A 14280-nucleotide genomic window follows, 5' to 3' on the forward strand; every position below is an offset into this window, starting at 1 on the left:
AGCACCTGGGACTTCCGCTCTGTTCCTATTTCTCTCCTTTTCTAGTTCCTTGAGAAGTGCCTCTTATAGCACTTTCTTATAACTTGAACTTAGGACTTCACATTCACTCAGCTTTGTCTGCAAATAGATTTCGACGATATCTAAAAGAACTGCATAACATTCTGGAATTTATTGTACAGACGAAAGACAAGTATTTTAGAATTAATCAGTGTATATCCTCCTCTCCCCCTCCCCCGCCAAATTAAGAAGTTAGCAAAAGCTCCCTACATGACAGCAGTCAGCCGAGGGAAAACATTTGACAAAATTTAACACATGTTCATGACTTTTTAAAATGTAGAAAGGTACAAATCAAATAACATTAAGATTCTATCTTGCCTCAGTTAGATTGGTTGATATTAAAAAAGCTTGAACAATAAAATAAATAAACTGCTGGGTAGCAGTGGATCTGAGGATCTTAGTTCAAAAGTAGCCCAGGCAGCAAAGTCCATAAGACTCTTAACTCCAGTTAACCACTAGGTAGACTGTGGCTCAAGTAGTAGAATGCCAGTCTTGTTTTTTTTTTTTTGCCAGTCCTGGGGCTTGGACTCAGGGCCTGAGCACTCGCTGTCCCTGGCTTCTTTTTGCTCAAGGCTAGCACTCTGCCACTTGAGCCACAGCGCCACTTCTGGCCGTTTTCTATATATGTGGTGCTGGGGAATCGAACCCAGGGCTTCATGTATGTGAGGCAAGCACTCTTGCCACTAGGCCATATTCCCAGCCACACTAGAATGCCAGTCTTAAGCCAAAAAGCTAAGGGACAGTGCCCAGGCCCTGAGTTCAAGCCCAAGTAACACACAAAAATAAATAGTTAAAAATTTAGAAAAACAACTTAATTTCAGAGTACCTAAAAAAACCCTACATTTAACATTATACTTGATATGTAAAACTAATTAAAAAAATCCAGGGACAAGTTAAGAAGTCCACTATTATAGTACCTGAAAAGAGTCCCTATTTGTAGATAGCATGTTTTCTTTCCTTCACTTCCCTTCTTTTTTTGTTTAGTACTCTACTTCTTAAACCATCTCTCTAGCCCTTTTTGCTCTGGTTATTTTTAGAGATAGGATTTTGCTGGCCTGGGCATCTCCTATTAATTAATGTCAGGTACATTTGTAACACTGGATTTACTTTATAATTCTCCAAACCTTGTTCACTTTACAAAAACTTGATTAGATTATTGATTTGTGATTGCTTCCATGATGTTACCAGATTTTTTTTCGTTTGTTTTTTCTGGTCGGTCATGGGGCGTGAACTCTGGGACTGGGTGCTGTCCCTGAGCTCAACTTAAGGTCAGTGCTCTACCACTTTGAGCCACAGCACTACTTCTGGTTTTCTAGTGGTTAATTGGAGATAAGAATCTTACTGACTTTCCTGCCTGGGCTGGCTTTGAACTGCCATCCTTAGATCTCAGCCTCCTGAATAGCTAGGATTACAGGCGTGAGCCACCAGTGCCTGGCTGTTTTTTTTTGTTTTTTTTTTTTGTTTTTTTTGTTTTTTTTGCTTTTTTAAAGAGACATATCCTTCTGTAGAGTTGGTTCAGTATTCACCATCCTTGTTTATAGCTGATTTGCACCTAGTACCACACCCAGGGAACTGTTCTCTGGCAATGTCCTCTCTTCCTTCCCTTCCTTTTTTCCTCTCATTTCTAGCCAAGTCACCATAGGAAACTTTCAGTTGGCACTGTCACCCGTGATTTACTGTTTCTGGTCTGACATTTTACCCACTTGTTCTTTGTGTTAGTAACTTTAGTGTAGCATAGTTGTGGTGGAGACAGTCTTTGATTGATTCCAGACTTCAAAAATTATGTAATTTCCAGAGAATTGGCCAGAGAAAGCAGAGTTGGGATTGGTCATAAAAGTGATAACCCTTTGGGATAACTAAAAGTGCCAGAGATTGTCACATTTGGTTTGTGTTTGTGGTCTTTATGCATGTAATAATAGCAAAGCAAATTGAAACTATGCTGATTTTATGTTTATCCAGTCCATTGGTAGCCTCATCATAAATAATAGTGTTTGGCTATTTTCTCTATTTCCATGTAGAAAATGTCTCAGGTACTGTGTTCCTACTGATGAAATCTGTCACTGTTTTTCAAAAACAGCTCTGGAAGATTGGCATTGCTGGCAGGTGGCAGCCTGGAAATCAGTGATGTCACTGAGGACGATGCAGGGACATATTTCTGCATCGCAGACAATGGAAATGAGACGATTGACACACAGGCAGAGCTTATAGTGCAAGGTATGTCAGTATTTACTGTCTAATCAAAAAGTCCTGTGTACTCTCTGGGTCTGCCGATTATGCAGCAGTAATGGGAGAGACTATATAATATAATACAGCAGTTAAAAGCCCAGTGTTTCAACTAAGCTCCCAGGATTCAAATTCTGCTCTTATACCTTCTAAATACGTGACCATAGGAAACTTACTGAACCTTTGTGAACCTCATTTTCCTTGTCAATAAAATGGAGATAATAAGATTACTTACTTTATTGGAATTGTTTTAAGGATCAATAGCTAGTCCTTATGGGAGACCCACACTAGAACAGAAGTTCAGTGTTAGTTATTGGTGTTTTGAGTAGCAGCAACAGCAGTAGTAATAGTATGGGGGCTGTGGCTGGGATCTGGGTCATCTGGAAGGTTCCATTTACTGTTCTTATCTCAGGATGCTTTCTCACAAAGGTATCTGTTCTCTGACCCGGAACCTTGTCTCCAAGCATTTGTGTTTCTTTTTCGGGATAGTAAATCACCCAGGAAGGGGTGCTGGATGTGACATGGTTTGGTGACTTTGTTTATTGCTGACCACAGCTGCAAGCATAGCTGCCCTTCCCTTTTCTCTGTGTTCTCCCTTACAGGTTCTCTGAGATAGCATTTCCTCCTAGCCTCCTCTTTATCGCTATCCCCTCTACCTCTCCTCCAAATAGAGGAGTACCTGAAGAAAGATATTCGCTCTCTCTCCCCTATGATTTATCTGTTTTGATCTTTGCTTCAAATAACTGTCCTTAGGACCTTTTCCTTCTGTTCTAGAGAAATCTAGCACCGCTTAGATAGATAGAAATGTAGGCTGAGATACATACAACTTGAGCATGGGATGGACCAGTGGTAGTCCTGCCATACAGTGGCATGTTCTGAGCAATGAAAACTGACAGACTATGATATTCCACAGAAGCCAGACACAGAAGTAACACAGTGTAATAAAGTTTATACAGTAATGACTTGAGTGTTGCACAGCTGGGTTTCAGGTATAGTAATGTTGTTTCTGAATCTAGGCAGTATTTACAGTCCAGACCGTCCAGCGTATGTGAGGTCATCTCCTTTTTATGGTTTACAAACAAGAAGCCATTATGTGTAGAACATATTTGGAAAATTTTGTTTTGAGCCTTGTCCCATACACAATAGCATCAGGTTTATTATTTTTCTGATAGGGAAAGTAATTCATGAGAAATTATTGAAAATATACATACACACATAGATACGCATATGTATACATTGTGTTTATACGTATATTCATATGTATCGTAAACGTTCAGTAGTACATCTGACTTTTGTTATTTTTTTAAGAAGTTATAGCTCTAGGAAATGCCATAATGAATGTGAATTCAGAAAAGGTTATAAGTTCATTCTTCATCTGTTAAATATTTCAGACATATTATCATTAACTGCTGGGATTTGTACACACACTCTGACGCGAGTTAGCCAATGGTGTATTTCCTGTCATCTCAGATTGTTGATAACAGTTAGCATGGGTCATGAGCTGCCTTTTTTTTTTTAAGCAGGAATTTTCCCTTTCTCTTAAAACAGTTGTGATGGTGTATAATACACATTTCCCTGACTTCTCTCCCCAGTAGAAAATTTCCATGTGGGTTTTTAATGGAACAAATTGACAAACTCTTCACTGGCCACTGTCTTGACATTGTCAGTACCTGTGACTGATCTACAGCTAGAGATTTAATGCTTCCATCTCCCTTGATTTCTTGACAGTGCCTGTAACTGCAAGTGTAAATGCCACCTTCTCTCTTGAAGCCCAGCCTGATGCCGTTCTCCCTCCTTTCTGTTGTTCTATCCTGTGCTTGTCCCTCACTTCTTGAAGGCCTTAGCCTCTCCTCTTCTCCAAGTCCCCTTCCTAACTATCACTCGCGGTGCAGCATGCACAACTGAGTGTTGTTATCTGCCGGACTCTCGGCTCCCTCTGCTGCAGTACAGAAAGCAAATTCCTCATAGCACATGAGACCCTTTATCGTTAATGATAAAAAAAAAAAATTGTGTGCTAGAGAGGAGTGATGGTGAGCTCTCCAGCCAGTGTACTGGGCGGCTAGTCTTGGCCTTGTCACTGGGCTCTGTGAGCTGGGCCGGCCTAGTTAGCCTGCATGTCAGTATCTTTTATTACTAAAATAAGTGCTTGGAAGCATTAAACTCCATCTAGCCTGAGATGGATATGGTATCACCATCAAAACATACCTTGTTCTTTTTCTCTTAAAAAGTATTTTTAATTAGCACACATTAAATAATATAAGAGGTTTCATCACATACACACACAGACACACACACACACAGTACTTTATCTTCACTCTCAGTACCTTTTCCTTTTCTTCTCCTCCTATCACCCTCTTCCCCAGCAGATCCCCTTTTCATTTGTGTTCTGTTATTAGTGGTGAGCAGCAACAGCGGTGTATCATTTTGTGTGTGCGCGTGTGCTTGTGCTTGTATTTGAGCGCACATACCAGTCTTAGGGCTTGAACTCGGGGCCTGGATGCTGTCCCTGACTTCTTTTGCTCAAGGCTAGCAGTCTACCACTTGAGCCCTAGCTCCACTTTCGGCTTTTTGGGGGATAGTCTTTTGGAGGTAAGAGTCGTATGTACTTTCCTGCCTGGGATGGCTTTGACCTGCAGTTCTCAGGTCTTAGCCTCCTGAGCAGCTGAGATTACAGAGGAGAGCTACCAACACCCATCAGCATATCATTATTTGAACTGGCAGCTGTTCGATAGGAATGTTCACTCTCCCTACCTTCAATCACAATCTTCTGTTACACCTTCAAGATAAGCTTAATCTTCCTGTGAAGCTTTTGTTAACCATTTCCTTTCCCTTTGTCATTAATGTCTATCTGTTTCTCTGTCTTCTTTGTTCTTTTCCTACAAAAGCCAGGAATATCTATCTCTGTGAGATACAATGAAATATGTGAGGTTAGAATCTCTATTTGTGTAGACTACTAGATGAAGGATTGCTGGTCATGCAGGTGTTGCAGAGTAAGAGCCATTCACTTACCTGAACATACTGCCTGTGTGTTGTTTTCACCTTCAGCAAAAAACAATACAAGAACTGCCTCTGTTGTGATTTTGTTAAACAACCCTAGTGTGGAGGACACTTTGTAGAACAAATAAGCAAGTATCCTGGTATAGTAAGTAGATCTGTGGTGGTTTGTTTGGTTGGTACTGGGATTTGGACTTAAGGCCTTGTACTTCTAGGCAGGTACTCGACCACTTGAGCCACAACTCCAGCCTTTTTTGTTTTATTTTTCCAATAGGGTCTGGATATTGATCTTTTAATTATACCCATTGCATGAATGAGATGACAGGCTTATGTGGGGTCTTGTGAACTTTTTGCCAGGTCTGGCCTCAAACTGCAATCTTCCTGAACTTTGTCTACCCCGCCCCCTCTTCCCCCATCTGCCCCCAAGTAGCTAGTATTACAGTTGTGAGCCACTGCACCCAACTGCATCTGTGGCTTTTATAAAATCTTACATTAAGAGGTCACCACTAGAACAGGTCTGTGATATTCTTAACAGGGGATCTCAACAACCCAACTGCTTAATACATAAGACCATAGATAATGAAGTATGCCAACATCAACTCCAGGATATGGAAACAAGAGATTCTTATTATGTACTACACATAGTTTTTTTAATTTAATTTTTTATTAGTTTTATTTTTTTCTTTCATCTCTTTTAATTTTCTGTACCCTGTGTCTTGTATATAAGATTATTTGACCAGGGGAAGGGGAAAGGGAATCACAGAAACAGCAGGTCAAAGGATGAACACACAATGATACTCATTTAACAATAGGTTGGATAGCAACCTTACAACTTGTGGGGGAGGGGTTCAGGGAGGGATAAGCTGGAGAAAATGAAGGATGGGGTAACATTGTTTAAAAATAAATGTAATCAATACCTTACTCATGTAACTGTAAACCCCCCCTGCCCATAAAACAAAAAAAAGAGGTCACCAATGTGCTCACAGAAGAAATACAGTATGCTGATACAATCTTGCCTCACAGCAGTGGAAGTGAGTTTCTAGCTTTCTCTCGAAACAGTGGAGGAGTTAAGTCTCCGTGCTTTATTAGCGGAGCCAGTATTTTTCTATATCTACCTAGTAGGCCACCAAACAGAATCCTAAAAGGATTTCAGCCTGTTTAAATGCTTGAGGTTTTTTGTTAAACTTTTTAAGAACTTGAAAAGAAGCCTAAGACTAGTGTGCAGTTGATCATATCCATGGATAAAAATTTCTTTGTTTTTCTATCTAAAGATTTCAATGAGTTGACTGCTTAAGAATTTAAAGTGAAACAGTGGAAATTTCCAACATTTCAGAGCTGATGTAAATGAAAACCATTATCTTCCAAATCATAGCATAACCTTGAGCCATTGGTGTTGGCCCATATTATTTCCTGTTGGAATTGAATGGCAGTACCCAGCCTTATATAACAGGGATAGGATTAAGTTGATTTTCTTGCACGTCTAATATGCTTTACTTCTAAATCCTACTTGTACATTAAGCAATTAAAATTACTCTTGTAATAATGATGGCATTAGAAGTGGTAGGGAACTATCAAGGAGAATTTGAAGCTTAATTATCTCTTTGGTAACGAAATGCATAATCTTCCATTACAACACTTATTTTCTTATGGTAATTGACTCATTTATTCTATGGTTATCAATTTAACTTCCCAACCATAAACATCTGTTCTTAAATTGCATTTAATTGGTGTGAATACCATCTACAAAGTAGTTAAAATCCATGGAACATTTTAAAGGCATTGTTTTACAGTCCGTGAAAGGGAAAAGTATATGCTAAATTGAGCACAGTTTATGATTTTTTTCCAATAGTCTTTGGAAGTCTGTTTACTAAAAGTATATATAGTAATTTGATTTTTTTTTTTTAAGGAAGATTGTAGCTGTGTGCCAGTGGCTTGTGCCTATACTCCTAGCTACTCAGGAGGCTGAGATCTGAGGAACCCCGTGTGAAGACAGCCCAGACAGGAAAGTCTATGAGACTTCCATCTCTAATTATCCACCAAAAAGCCAGAAGTGGAGGTGTGGCTCAAGTGGTAGACCACTAGCCTTGAACAGAAAATCTCCGGGAGAGCGCCCAGCCCCTGAGTTCAAGCCCCAGGACCCCCCCCCCCCCCCCACAGTGTTCTGTTTTTCTAGACTTACTTTACTCCGCCTTAGGGAGAGGAACTTAGTCCTGAAGGCTTAAAGAGTATTGCGGTTAGAACTGTTATAGTTAGGAATACACGTTTTGAAAGGGAGAAACTAATCACCCAAGGAGGAGGAAAGATAGGGACAAGCAGGGGCTGGGGCTGGGGGGTGTGTGTTTATAATAATTTTTAAAGTGAAAGGATGAATCATAACAATTTTTAAAAATTGTTACAGCAGAAGGCAGGAGACACAGGGTCAGAAGCTAGACTTGTTTGGATATACCTTGCTATTGTAGATTTAAACTAATTTTCTTTTTGCAGTTCTTGGGTTTGAATTCAGGGTCTAGAATTTGCTAAGCAGGCACGCTACTGCTGAGCTTTACATCTTTTTCTTACCAAATAACTTCTGAGAGTGGAAAGTAAAATGAAACACGTTCTAAACATGTGTCTAGTTGCTTGTCAGCTACATAGAAATTTCAATTCAGATTGAAGCTTGGAATAGTAATTACACTGACTATACCTAATGGTATATCCTCTAAGGACAAAGGAACAGCAGGGATCTTCACTTGTTTCCTGTGATAGTGTCTTTGGAAATGTTTATTCTGAGGCTGAGGAGGTATAAGATAAAGCAAATGAGTAATTATGGTAGTGTCATTGAGAACAGGGATTTTTCACAGGAGAGAAATGACATGCATTACTCTTATATCCCAAAGGCTTTCCCTCCTCCCACACTACCAGAATATTCACTTCTATTTCCTTTCCATGTCTCTTTCAAACAGTCTGGTTTTTTAGAAGTCAGTCTTGTGTTTGTTTTTTGTTGGTTGTGGGGCCTGAACTCAGGGCCTGGGCAGTCCCTGAGCTCGTGTGCTCAAGGCTACCACTCTACTACTTTGAGCCACAGTTCCACTTCCAGTTTTCTGGTGGTTAATTGGAGATAAGAGTCTCACAGAGTTTCCTGTCTGGGCTGGCTTTGAACCATGATCCTCAGATCTCAGCCTCCCGAGTAGCTAGGGCCATAGGTGGGAGCCACCAGCACCCAGCTATGTTTATGTTTCTAAATGTCAAGCTCAGTAGTCCAGTAAGAGTAACTAGTTTGAAATTTTGGGGCAAGTATTTTTTTTATTTAATTATTTATTTTTTGTCCGTGGAGCTTGAACCCTTGGTCCTAGGTGCTGTTCCTGAGTTCTTCAGCTCAAGACTAGCGCTCTACCATGTTGAGCCACAGAGCCACTTCCTAGTTTGAAATTTTTATTGTTAAGTCCTGTGCCCTTTTAGGCAATGTATTTGTGAATACTAGTTTTAGAAAATAGGGGTTTCCGTTTGCTCCTTTCCTAAAATAGGAACTCAATTTACTTGTAAGTGTACTAAGATCTTTCAGCCCTGTGACTTTCTAACTTTAGTTTGTAATCTAGGAGTGTTTCTACTTGTTACTGCTTAGATCCCATAGCAGTCCTAATGTCTAGTATTGCTACAGTAGTTTCACTTTTCACACTAGCTTGCTAGTGCCCAAAGAGGCAATCTAACCTCAGAGAGTGATACAGCTTTGTCAGTGACTAGGATTTGAACCCAGGTCAGTCTACTACAAAATGTGTATTCTTTCCTAAAACATTTTATAGAAGAGAATGAAATTCCCCATGTAATTGAAGTTGCTTCACCAGTTACCAACTCAGCATCAATATTGATTCATCTATACTCTAATCCATCTTATCCCAACAGCACACATAGATTATTTTGAAAGCAAAATCCAAGAACCCAAATATTGTATTACATTTTTATACACATATGTATATATACATATATAAACATATATATGTGTGTATATATACATATATAAATAAATACCTCTACAAGGCATTCCTAAACATAACCATGATCCCATCATGTTATGTGTAAGAATTTCCTAATATCATTTATTCATTCAGTATTCACTAATTAGCCACTAATTAGTTTGAAATGTTTTACTTTTGAATTGGATAAATAAGGACAAGTTCTTGCTACCAGGATAGCCTCAAACTTGAAATCCTCCTATCTCAGCTTCTAAAAGCTAAAATTACAAACATACACTACTTCAATTTGTTTCTTAATTTTCTTTTAATCCACAGCCTTCTGCTTTATCTTTCATAATGGTTTGCAGTCTATTAGGAACCAATCCCTTATCCTGTAGGATCTCCTGCATTGTCTTTTGCTAACTGCGTTGCCATGTAATATTCAATGTATTTGGTCTGTTAGATACAGACACTTGCAGTCAGCTCGGTTTTCATGCCAACTTCATAATCAGATCCAAGTGCTCCCATCAGAGGTTCATAAGTGACTATTTCTCTTTTTGTGAGGTAATAGCCTTTGATAATCATTGTCCATAGGAATTGCAAAATAGTAATGTTCTTAATCTGTCACTCTTCCTGTAAAGAGAGACATCTTGTTTATTCTATTCCTCAAATAATTGTTAGGATAGCCCCTCAGTTACCTGGGTAGCCTAAATAAAGTGCTGATCTTACACAGGGCAGGATGAATGCTTGGCTTTTTCCCTTTTAGTTTTCAGAATGGGATACTGGTTGATAAGCTCCCCGTCAGGTGCCCATTGTGGTTCTTTTCTTTTTAAAGCATTTTCTCTTAAAATACATTTGGTTTGCTTCAATTCACTGAAGTTATTGTTATCGTGAGTCTAGAGCTGTCTCATCTTTGAGCAGTAGAGGAAGCCTGGGCCTGCTGGGAAGTTCCCAAGTCTGTCTTGACATGACCCTACTATTGGTCTTCAGTATTTTTTGGTTACTGTTTTAAGGTGCTTATTGTGGGCAAAGTCAGCAATTATTTGCTTTTTAAATATAAATTTGATCATGATTTTCTACTAGTATTTCCAATTAAATTCAAGACTGGAGTATGGGGGCTTGAACTCTTGGCTCCTTACTCTTGCCCAGCTTTATTTTGCTTAAGGCTGACACTCTGACTTGAGTCACACCTCCACTTCCCTACTTTGTGCTGGTTAATTGGAAATAGGAGTCTCTCAGCTTTGTCTGCCTGAGCTGGTTCTGAAGTAGGATTCTCGGCTCTTAGCCTCTTGAGTAGATAGGATGATAGATGTGAACTACTGGTGCCTGGCAAAACTTTGTTTTAACTGAATCTTCTTAACTTTTGTATCATAATTCTGTGATTTTAAAAATGGGCTCGTGTGTGAACAGCTGTCTATCTTAATTTTCACTAATGTCTTAATTTCCTTTCTATTTTAAAGCCCAACCTGAATTTCTGAAACAACCTGCTAATATATATGCTCATGAGTCTATGGATATTGTATTTGAATGTGAAGTAACTGGGAAGCCAACTCCAACCGTGAAGTGGGTCAAGAATGGTGACATGGTCATCCCAAGCGATTACTTCAAAATTGTAGTAAGTATCCTCCAAAGAAAGGCACTTATTTTTGAAGCCTTCAATGATTTTTTTATTGTAATCACCAGTAGATCATTTATACTGTAAATACCAACATAAGTACTGCAAATGAAAAAATAGAAAAATTACAGAGTGTAATTTCTTCACTGACTGAGAAAGCTGAGCCCAGAAATGTTTTGGTAGCTTATGCTGGGTCACAGGGCAGATTGGTGGCTGAACTGTACTGAGAGTCCACCAAGATGTCTGGTGCTCTTAAACACAGTTGCCACTGTTTCCTGGAAGTGGTCTGATCGTGCTTATGAGCATTCCCAGTGTCTTTGTAGCTCTCTGTTCAAGGGGCAGAAAGCTTTCCCTTAAAATGTGGGAAGGTGATCCTTTTGAAAAACATACCAATTAGGGGCTGGGGATATAGCCTAGTGGCAAGAGTGCCTGCCTCGGATACACGAGGCCCTAGGTTCGATTCCCCAGCACCACATATATAGAAAACGGCCAGAAGCGGCGCTGTGGCTCAAGTGGCAGAGTGCTAACCTTGAGCGGGAAGAAAGCCAGGGACAGTGCTCAGGCCCTGAGTTCAAGTCCCAGGACTGGCAAAACAAACAAAAAAAACAACCACCTAATTCAGTAATACTTAACATTAAAAAGCAACTTGTTATAGTCAAATTAGCGTTTTGTTTTTATCAAACCTTGCACACTTTTTTTTTTTTTTTTTTTTTGCTAATCTTGGGGCTTGGACTCAGGGCCTGAGCACTGACCCTGGCTTCTTTTTGCTCCAGGCTAGCACTCTGCCACTTGAGCCACAGCGCCACTTCTGGCCGTTTTCTATATATGTGGTGCTGGGGAATTGAACCCAGGGCTTCATTAAAAAAATTTAAACTTATTTCACCAACAGTTGGCATTCATGCAGTATTGTTTTTTGTTTTTGTTTTTGAAAAATCAACTGTATGTTTTCATTTCACTTATTGTGGTCTAATCTGTTAAAACCATTGATGTTATAGATAATGGAGTTAACAGGTACACAGGTAGATAGGATTCAGTAATTGAACATAAAAGGACTTGCTTTTCTTCCCACGAAAGAACATGCCCTTCAGATTTTTAACTCATATTTGTGAATCATTTTAAATGATAAAGTTTTATGTATATTTTTCTTCCTTAGAAGGAACATAACCTTCAAGTGTTGGGTCTGGTGAAATCAGACGAAGGGTTCTATCAATGCATTGCTGAGAATGATGTTGGAAATGCCCAGGCTGGAGCCCAGCTCATAATCCTTGAACATGGTAAGAGGCTGGGACAGTAAGAGGAGGGCGGCTTACCAGTGTGTCTGCGATACTGCGAGGCTCTCGTGATTGTTGGTTGATTTGGGAAGCCCAGGATGTGGAATAACTAAGAGAAAAAGAATAACAGCATCTCTGTCACTTAGCATTACCTAGAAACACATTTCCAGATAATGTTGGAAAGAAATGAATGCTAACAAGAAAAAGTAAACACTTAGAGTATAAGAGTCCTACCCAAATGTTTTTTTTTCCAGAATCCTTTTTTTTTTTTTTTTTTTTGCCCATCCTGGGACTTGAACTCTAGACTCGGGCACTGTCCCTGAGCTCCTTTTTCCTCTGCCACTTGAGCCACAGTACCCACTTCCAGCTTTTTCTGTGATTAAGAGTCTCCAGGACTTTCCTTCCCTGGGCTGGCTTCAAACCTCAATCTTCAGATCTTAGCCTCCTGAGTAACTAAGATGACAGGCATGAGCTACCAATGTCAGGCCAGAGTCTATTCATTTTAATCTCATAAGTAGATTTCTGCCCTATAGATAGAAAAAAATTAATATTGATTTATGCCGAATTTTTTTAGTTTTTCCAAACTAAGACTAGCTTGCATTTTCTGATTATCATCAAAAGATAACCATATGTACTATTAAAAAAAACAAAAACTCAGTCAACACTGAAAATCATGAGGAAAAAAAATCTACCTTGTCAAATCTGTCAGTCAAATCAGGAGGTAGCACTGTGATTTGAACAGGGAAAAGCTTATTGTAAAGATTATTAACTATAATAGGATTAGAATAGCCTAGAGTTGATTAGTTAACAAGAAATGAACACTGAAGTTGATTGCACTGGCAGACAGAAAAGCAGCTGCAAGTCCAGGTCTAGGTGAGTATGCAGGCAGACCCCTCCTCCCAGGACTGAGATCTGGACACTGGTGCAGAGAAGCTTTGGCTGTGCTTCACTGGGTGGCAGAGAAGTCGATGTGCTTGGCTGTGGGAACTTGCTCACAATGTACCTCCTCAAGTCTTAGGAACACTGATCCTACAGGGGAGTGGGGAGTCTTACCAGAAGCATTCTGCTGCAGAATCACCAAGGAGTTGGGTGTGGGGAGAGTGGCTGGCTCTAAGTCAACAAGAGCCCTGTGCAGGCAGCCCCGTGGGAAATCCCTTCCTTCTTCAGTGCCCTCTCCTGTGACCGACGCTGCTAAAGCTTCAGTGCCTGTGCCAGCTGGGCAAAGAACGAAAACACACAGAAAGGGCCCAGCTAGCTCCATTCTTGTAGGCAGTCAGATTGGAATTTTGAACTGAGAGGCAATAAATTGATAACTGACCTATACCTTCAAATCCTAGAGGGTGATGCATGGTCTGCATGGGTTGTACAGTTGCCTGTTCACTGGAAACCACAGCTGTGGGTGCCTTTCCATGTCAACAGATACGAGATTTGCATCAACATTGTTGATTGTGGAGTTTTGTATGTTAACTAGAAGTAGAAGAAGGACAATATCTGCCTAGCAAGCACAAACCCTAAGTTCTGCAGAAGTTGGATCAGAAAGCAAAGTTGAAACTCATTCATTGTCCTTCTTTTCAGTAAATGGAGTTATAAAGGTGATGTGATACTGTCTAGTCTTATTTATCTGCCTTCAGAGGAATGTCAGTTACCCAAAGTTTATTTCTATTAACTCTCTTGGTAAACCTCCAGACACCATCTCTATATATCACTGTGGAGTTTTTTTTTCCTTAGTCAAGAAATTAAAGTGATGCTATTTTCTGTGGACTTAAATCTCAGCATCTTGTTTTACTTAACGATAGCTGTATTTCCCATTTTGTTTTTCCTAACAGTTCTAGTTATTTGGTGATAGAGCCTCTTCTGTCATGTTTTTTCTCTATATTCTCTTCTTGTGCATGTTTTTTAAAAACATAGGGATGAGCTAGGAACTTATACCTGTAATCCTGGGTCCTCGGGAGGCTGAGGCCTAAGGATCTTGTTTTGAAGCCAGCCTAGACTGACAAATACTTGCCACTCTTATCTCCAATTAACAAGGAAAAAGGACAGACTTGAGGTGTGGCTCAAGTGGTATAGCACCATTTGTGAGCAAAAAAGCTCATCTAAGTAAGAGCCAGAGGCCCCGAGTTCCAACCCCAGTACAAGTATGTGCATATGTGCACACACATGTTCTCTCTCCTCTCTCTCCTTCCTCCCTCAT

At 39.8% G+C, this 14280-nt stretch overlaps 1 protein-coding gene across 1 annotated transcript in view; it reads left to right on the forward strand.

Moving 5' to 3' along the window:
- The window catches only part of Neo1 (neogenin 1), a 184137-nt gene that overhangs the window by 104110 nt on the left and 65747 nt on the right, over positions 1–14280 (forward strand). Inside the window, exons 8-10 of the mRNA XM_048369065.1 lie at positions 2135–2271; positions 10664–10818; positions 11972–12092. Coding sequence (XP_048225022.1) covers positions 2135–2271; positions 10664–10818; positions 11972–12092 — 413 coding nt within the window. The remainder of the gene's footprint in view (positions 1–2134; positions 2272–10663; positions 10819–11971; positions 12093–14280) is intronic.

This window comes from Perognathus longimembris, chromosome 20 (assembly GCF_023159225.1).
Source record: "Perognathus longimembris pacificus isolate PPM17 chromosome 20, ASM2315922v1, whole genome shotgun sequence".
Classification (NCBI taxonomy): domain Eukaryota; kingdom Metazoa; phylum Chordata; class Mammalia; order Rodentia; family Heteromyidae; genus Perognathus; species Perognathus longimembris.